The sequence below is a fragment of the Spodoptera frugiperda genome, chromosome 11 (assembly GCF_023101765.2).
Source record: "Spodoptera frugiperda isolate SF20-4 chromosome 11, AGI-APGP_CSIRO_Sfru_2.0, whole genome shotgun sequence".
NCBI lineage: Eukaryota > Metazoa > Arthropoda > Insecta > Lepidoptera > Noctuidae > Spodoptera > Spodoptera frugiperda.
Genome location: NC_064222.1, coordinates 8,214,726 through 8,222,237, shown reverse-complemented (window position 1 = coordinate 8,222,237; position 7,512 = coordinate 8,214,726). Strand labels below are relative to the sequence as shown.

Genomic DNA, 7,512 nt, shown 5'->3' with positions numbered 1-7,512 from the left:
AAATAATCGGCAAATGCGACTAGTGTAAATAAAACTGATAGTCTAAAAATTAATACAATGATGTTACAATCTCCATGCATTTACTTTGTACTTTTTGAACATTTCTAAACTAAACTTAGTTCACTTTTTTATTACAGATTAAAAAGACTACCGGATTATCATTCACTCCTAATTACAAAAATTTTCATTCAATCAGTCAGTAACCGAACTTCGCCGAGTTTGTTTATTTTACGAATTTAATTTCTTTAGAAAAGAAAGTAAATAGGCAATAATAATATGTCTTCACCGGTGAGTACAACATTGATAATGATGATAAGAACAGTAAGTTATTGCATTTCCACTGTTAGAAAATGTATTAAATTGTTTTTGTTCTTGTATGGCAGACAGAAGAAAGCGTACGGCGCAACAGCGAAAGCGAAGGTGGCGAAGCTGAGACGCCGGAGCATGATCCTCATTTTGATCCCATCGTGTCGTTACCTCTCGTCGATGTCCACACGAATGAAGAGGAAGAGGAGGAACTCGTGAAGATCCGCGCCAGGCTTTACAGATACGATACTGGAGACCATGAATGGAAGGTAACACAATGGAAAATAATTGAATTAGGATTTTTTTTTTCGTCCTATAGACCATAGTCCTACTTTTTATACAGTTAATATTCTCTGGAGACAAGGCAAAGACAGTTGATAAGCTGTAAGCATTGTGCCTATTACTGAGGTTAGGCTTGAGTCATAGATATATTAAGCCTATTGAATAGATAATAAAAATGATAACATGTTATGCCAACAAAAATAATTATGTTTTAAAAATAATTATTTGTTAGCTATAAGACATTAATTAATAACCCTTCCTTGGCAGTCGGGTAAAAAGATGTAAATTGAATACTGCAATATTTTATAGGAAAGGGGCACGGGTGATATCAAACTGCTTCGTCACAAAGTGAACAATACAGTCCGAGTGGTGATGAGACGTGACAAGACTCTGAAAGTGTGTGCGAACCACTTCATCACACCAGATATTAGGATGAATGTCCACTGCGGTTCTGATAAGGCCTTCAATTGGTCTGTTTTTGCGGATTTTGCTGATGAAACCATGAAACAGGAACTATTGGCCATCAAGTTTGGAAATGCTCAAAGTAAGTCATCAGAAATTTGTTAATTGTTATGGGATTTTTAATCTCATGTTGTGATTGGTTTTTAGTGCCTACTTATTTGTATTTTTAATGTTCTTTTAATGGGAGTGGTAATAACAATTTCATAACTATTGTGGTCTTTATAGCATGTATTTGAATGTTAACTAAGAGGTAGCCTCGACCTAGATAAACAATGAATGAACTCAGAGAGATTAAGTATATTCATCAGTAATCAAATTAATTAAGTATGAAAACTGAAAAATATTCTTAATCTGCACTTAAGACGTCTAAAAACTAAACATTGTATTCATAAACAACTTTAATGTTTACAGATGCAGAGCTTTGGAAGACAAAATTCGCAGAGGCTCAAGAGATTGTAAGAACAAAATGCAGTATTTACACACAGGATCTGTCTTCGGATGATGAGAGCAGCATTACAAGAAGCGAGGACACTGATTCTCCGGAGCCCAAGCCTAAGACTTTGGAAAAGGATGCCAAAAATGACAAAGAAGAAGTCGAGTCCGATGGTGTAGTCTTAAAATTGAAGGAACTGAAGGTAGAGGGTGCGGAATAAATTTCATTATAATTTTAACATATTAAGAGGCCAATATGTAATTTGATGTTGTCAGACAACTACAGAATGACTTGTTTATGATATGTAGTACGCACTGGTGAGGCTGGAAATTCAAGTAATGCATTAAGCAATACATTTATGGACTGAATGAACTATCGTTAACACGTAAAGTCCATTGTAAATGTATTGATTAAACTACTTGGGTTCGTCTGTTGATGAAGAGACCGAAATTATAATGATTTAGGGCCGATTCACCTGCACCGATTAGGTTTCTGTAAGCATAAAGCACCAAGTTCACACATTTCATACAAAAGATATATCATGTTAAATGATGCGTCTCTGATAAGGGTAACTCAAATGTCTAGCCAATACAGTAGAACTCCAATTATCCGAACTCCGACTATCCGAATCGCCGATTATCCGAATCACAAAAATTCTCCAAAAAAAGTCTAAGTGCGCTATTATTCTCCCCCCCCCCCCCCGCGTAGCCGTTGTGCCTACACTGACTTACCCCCGCAATTTAATTCAATAAAAAAATAGTGCAATATCAAAACGTACCTTTTATTCTCTTCAATCGCAATTTAAAAAAAAAATCCGATTATCCGAATATTTGATTATCCGAATGGGTCCCGGTCCCCATTAATTCGGATGATTGGAGTTCTACTGTATTTAAATAGGCTATGAAGTATTGGCTCTAGTACTACATATTATACACCATCAGGTGCAATCATTTACCAGTCATTCTGTGTATTTTAACTATAGTGATGCATTTACAATAAATCTATATTTTTTCTTTTAATGGCTAGTGATAATATTGTATGATTGTTTTATTTCAATATTATATTGGACTTATACTAATATGTTACTGGCAACTCTTCACATTCGAATGTTATTTACGCTTAATGTAAATATTTGCAATTTGTTCCATTTTTACTGTTGGCAATACTATAAAATGATGTTTTTTTAGCTTGAAATGAACGTTCGATTTAGGATTTGATATTCCATAGAAGCTCGAATATAGTAATATGTATGATAATAATAATTAGTAATTATTAATGTTAGTATCTATATGTAAGGTTGTGTTTTAAGTGGAGCATTATTATATTGACATTAGAGATGGCTGATTTTTGGATAAATAAGTGAAAACGGATATTTACTTAGTATTTATCCATTTTGAGTATTTCTCTAATAAATCTCCCATCTCTAATTGACGCATTTAGTTTATTTCAAATTGTTCCTCTTACTATATCCGTTCCAATAATGAGACTCTGTAATTTTTCTATTTCTTTAAAGATTTTCCTTTTTATACTAAAATATTGCTCCACTTGAGATTTATAATAATGTTTACATGTCGTCATGAACATTACATATCAATTTTACTGTTGTAACTTTGTTTGTGTCGGGGGTATAGTTCTTGTATTATTCATATGTTGATATGAATTGCTTACCATGTCTTAGATTCGCATTCTTATTTCTAAGTAGAGACAGGGTACTGTGCTTGTTGTTAGATGAAAATTTTTGTTCTTCGCTCATTAATTCGCGTGTAATTTGTGTAAAATATTGCAAGGAATTGATATGCTTTAAATGTAAGTAGATAGTCAATGAAAATGCCTAGTGTATGGCAATAGGCTCGCTTCTATTAACATAGCTGGAGGATCAGGTGTTACATTTGTTTTGTACATTGTACACCTCTGCCTATCCCTTTGGGGAAAGGCGTAATTTTATTTGTTATTATGTAGAAGTTATTTAAATGTCTAGCTAGCTAGCTTTTCAGTAACTTTGAAATTGAAAGTATGAAAATCACCTCAAAAGCTTAAACTATAAAGTTGTTTTAAAGTTGTCAATGCAGACATGTACCCAATAGTTTTCTATACTCTTGACACGTTAACATTCATCCATTATACTTTCACTATGTAATAGTTAATTATATTTTTACATGTATGTACCGTTGCCATTTTGTCGATAGTTTTTGCGTCCTACATCCAATTGTTACATTCCAATTTAATATTGTGTTGTAATAAAATATATCGCGGAAACTCTATGACGAAATCGGCTCGAATTTATATTATAATTTTATACATTTCAAATCTGAATACATAGACGGATTTCATGAATGTTCTGCTTTTTATTTTCTCTTACATCCATAAATTATTATTGACGGTTGGTGCGGTGGCTGGGCAACTGGATGCCGTGTAACGTGTAGCGGGTCCGATTCCCGCACGGAGCAACTCTTTGTGTGATCCACAAATTGTTGTTTCGAGTCTGGGTGTCATGTGCATGTGAACTTGTATGTTTGTAAACGTACCCACGACTCAGGAGAAAATTGCATAGTTGGGCAAAATTTCTTTAAAATAAAAAAGTATATATAATATATTTATATATGCCGTTCGCTGTTTTTTATGGAGACCGTTGTCTGACTATGAACAATGTACAACCCGTACGTACGAATTAAATGTGCACCTTGCGTAGTATAAGTTACTTCCTGGCTTGTCTTTATTGAACTACTATCAGTAGCCACTAGCAACATAGCTAACTGGCCTGAATAGTAAATAGCTCAGAATCCAAATGATCTGGAGAAATAAATACTAGGACTTATAACAATAAAACTCATTAGGTATAAAGTCTTAAAATAATTTATTGCAAGCACACCCACAGTCGTGCATATTAATCTTTACAATTTACTTAATACACAATAAAATATTAAAATACAAAGATATGCTCACAATTTAGAGAACCATGACACATGTTTCATAGAACTATAGCTTTTAAAGCAGCTGCTATCGTAAAAACAAAATTAGACATACTACATACTAATTAATTTGTATAAATGCGAAAGTATGTCTGTCACATTCAAACTGCTAAATAGTTCAACAAATTTTGATAAAATGTAGCAAGACAGGATATGTTTTGTATCAAGGCCTGAGTATGTCATTTCAATTATTTGTATCATCTACATTGCGACATAACTATATCCTGTTTACAAATAGGCATTTTGTACTACAAAACACAATACATTTTATCAAACTAGTAAGCACGGTAATAATCATCAGAGACCAATGCAACCATAAAATTAATTATGTGACTGCAATTATTTTCAAATAATACTAGTTCAACTTAAACTACATCTAGTGGAATGTTTGCACAATACTTAATACTTTGGTACCGCAAATACCTATCTAATATTATAAATGCGAAAGTTAGTTTGGTAAATAAAGTATCTAATAAAATAGGTCATTTATTTTTAGTAGCAGACATTTTAAGGAACACATTGTCTAAACTAAAAGCAAATGAAAATTGTGTTGTAGACAATATTTCTTCCTTGGTGATATTTAAAAATAGCATGAATTTTGAGCTCTATTGCATATTATGTCTAGATACAAAAATAGTAAATTTACTGTAGTCTTTAAATGGCGAAAGAAAAATGTAACATGCATATTCTAGATTTCCATATAGTTCAACCATCATGGTTGATCAGGAAATTTAATGGTAATATGTATAATTTTAGTGTGTCAGTCAAAAAAGTAATTAATAATAAAACTGGAAATTAAAACGCTTGAAACGAAAAATAATGAGCTATTTAAATTTATTGTTAAGTGAAAAATGCCATCTGTTTTTAACAAAAAGTAAACTTTAAAACACAAATATGAACTATTTAACATTTTATTATAAAATTTTATACATACAATGCATAGAAGCAGTTGCAATTCTTTGGATATGTATGAAATTGCATTGCTCACATAATAATTTAATAGAATATTTTTTAATACTCTGTAAAATAAATATAGGTACATTGTTTAAGTACACACATTGCAAAGTAATATAATAGGTAAACATGATATGGACATTAAATTTGAATAACAATTGAATAAGTTATAAAACAAATATCAATGTGATAAAATATTATAATAATGGAATTGTTAAGGTAAATACAAATTCAATCATAATCTGTAACATCTACTATTGCACATGTGATAAAAAATTGGGTCTTTAGCTATCCATTTGAAAAGAGATCAAATTTTTGTCTTTTTCTTTACATAAAAGATAAAACTCACACACAGACAGGTGAGAAGAAATAATCTATATACAATATACATGCAGAAAATTCATAATTTGTAGCTGTCATAACATTAACACAGGAATCAGACAAAAGAGTACTGTTGCAGGAACCTCTATAAATTTAAAAACTCAAAGACACTCAAGAGAAACTTCATAGGAGTAACTACTACACAACTATGAACTGTGAATAATGCTTTGTTCACATTACGCTAGTATTTTAGTCCAGTAGCGAGTACTTAGTAGCCCTTTCTTGTTTCTGTCCCAAAATTGAATTGAGAGATAGCTACAAAGTACTTGATACACAACTAAAATGGTAGCATAGTTCGAACAAGGCACAAAAGTGCCAAAGAAATTAATTGACCAATCACAGGTCTTCTTTCTGTGATTTCTGCTGTTTGTCAGATAGTTGGAATGTTTGTAGAATATTGATTCTGCTTCCTAATTCTTTCTTCTTCTCATCTGAAACTTTACTACTGAGTAACTTCTTGACTCTCTCGTGCTCAGCTTGTATGAAATCGTCACCTTTTTCTAGAATCTTCTCCATGATTGTCTTGTAGATCTTTCCGGTAGCATGCTCCTAAAACAAAAAATATAATAATTTGAGAATTAGAGCAACAGATTGTTGGAATAAGAATTGGGAATAATGTCATGGTCGCCAAATTCACGAGACTAAAACTTATCAATAAAAAGCAAAAGCTATACCTTATCAGCGTTCTTCAAGAATTCTTCAGCCTTCTTGAGTACTTTTTTCCTCTCATCTTTCTTGCCTTTCATAAACTGTATTGCGAACTTATCGAGTTCCTTAACACAGCCAGGCAAACTCAAATATATGCCGGTGTTCTCCCGTACGAAACGGCGAAGTTCATCACTGGTGAACCCTTTCGATTCATCGAATGGTATAGGCTCAGTTTTACCTTTGACGAACAGTTTAACCACAGGGAAGTTATCCTTGGTCGCTCCATACTTCTTCGCAAGAGCCTCATTTTCTTTTTCACCATAATCTTTCACGCCGACTTCAGCAATCAAAAGATCTTCCACATCTTTCGCCTCCCTTGCAAGTGACACGAACGCATCATGCTTGTCGCCGTATGGGAACGCCACATCGAATTTAATAAGGCTTGCATCGAATTTATTTCTTATTTTATCAAAAGAAAATTCGTCTAATTCGACAGACCCGGTCGTGGTTGAAGCTTGATATGCAAAAGGCACAATTAAAACAAAGGTATATAGCAATAAATAACGCTGCATTGTTAGTAGTTGTATAGCACTACAGTTTGGAATGTTCTGTCTTTCAATACTGAACGTATTTTACGAAATAAAAGCTGTTATTGTTACACCGCCAATATATTTAATCGTACGCTGCGCTAGTTTATTGACTGTTATTGACACATTCCATTTCAGTTTGTTTCCCTTTTCAATTTACGTCTCTAACAGTTATGTAAACAACGTTCACATCATTCCGTTATACGCTGTTTTGGTATTTTTAATATTTATGAGGTTATTAATAAATATTCCATAATAAAAAAAACATTAATAGCATTATATATTTTGTTCTTTTTTTATAATAAATATTGTCTTCTTTATGAATAATTTAAGATTTAAAGATACAATAATAATTAATTGAAGCACATTTATGTTCTGCGTGAAACGGATCCGGCATAACAATATATCTTTTGACAGCTGACCGTGTACGCTTGTGATTGGTCTTGCCAGTTGTAAGTTAGTTTTCTATTACATTTTGAAATATAGAATA

At 32.5% G+C, this 7,512-nt stretch overlaps 2 protein-coding genes across 2 annotated transcripts; one reads left to right on the top strand and one right to left on the bottom strand.

Annotated features, from left to right (window-relative positions):
• Positions 1 to 129: 129 nt before the first annotated feature.
• Positions 130 to 3,817, top strand: LOC118275133 (ran-specific GTPase-activating protein). The gene is made up of 4 exons (XM_035593001.2): positions 130 to 288; positions 384 to 575; positions 898 to 1,132; positions 1,462 to 3,817. Exons 1-4 carry the CDS (start codon positions 277 to 279, stop codon positions 1,701 to 1,703), a joined length of 681 nt encoding a protein of 226 aa, XP_035448894.1. The 5' UTR covers positions 130 to 276; the 3' UTR covers positions 1,704 to 3,817.
• A 503-nt stretch (positions 3,818 to 4,320) lies between these two features.
• LOC118275131 (protein windbeutel) lies at positions 4,321 to 7,275 on the bottom strand. The gene is made up of 2 exons (XM_035592998.2): positions 6,462 to 7,275; positions 4,321 to 6,336 (listed from the first exon to the last, which is right to left on the bottom strand). Exons 1-2 carry the CDS (start codon positions 7,005 to 7,007, stop codon positions 6,124 to 6,126), a joined length of 759 nt encoding a protein of 252 aa, XP_035448891.1. The 5' UTR covers positions 7,008 to 7,275; the 3' UTR covers positions 4,321 to 6,123.
• Positions 7,276 to 7,512: the final 237 nt, after the last annotated feature.

Coding starts and splice junctions, on each gene's coding strand:
- LOC118275133 (XM_035593001.2), top strand. Junction 576..897: donor CTGGAGACCATGAATGGAAG/GTAACACAATGG, acceptor AATATTTTATAG/GAAAGGGGCACGGGTGATAT. Junction 1,133..1,461: donor CAAGTTTGGAAATGCTCAAA/GTAAGTCATCAG, acceptor TAATGTTTACAG/ATGCAGAGCTTTGGAAGACA.
- LOC118275131 (XM_035592998.2), bottom strand. CDS start 7,007: ATGCAGCGTTATTTATTGCTATATACCTTTGTTTTAATTGTGCCTTTT. Junction 6,337..6,461: donor TCTTGAAGAACGCTGATAAG/GTATAGCTTTTG, acceptor TTTTTGTTTTAG/GAGCATGCTACCGGAAAGAT.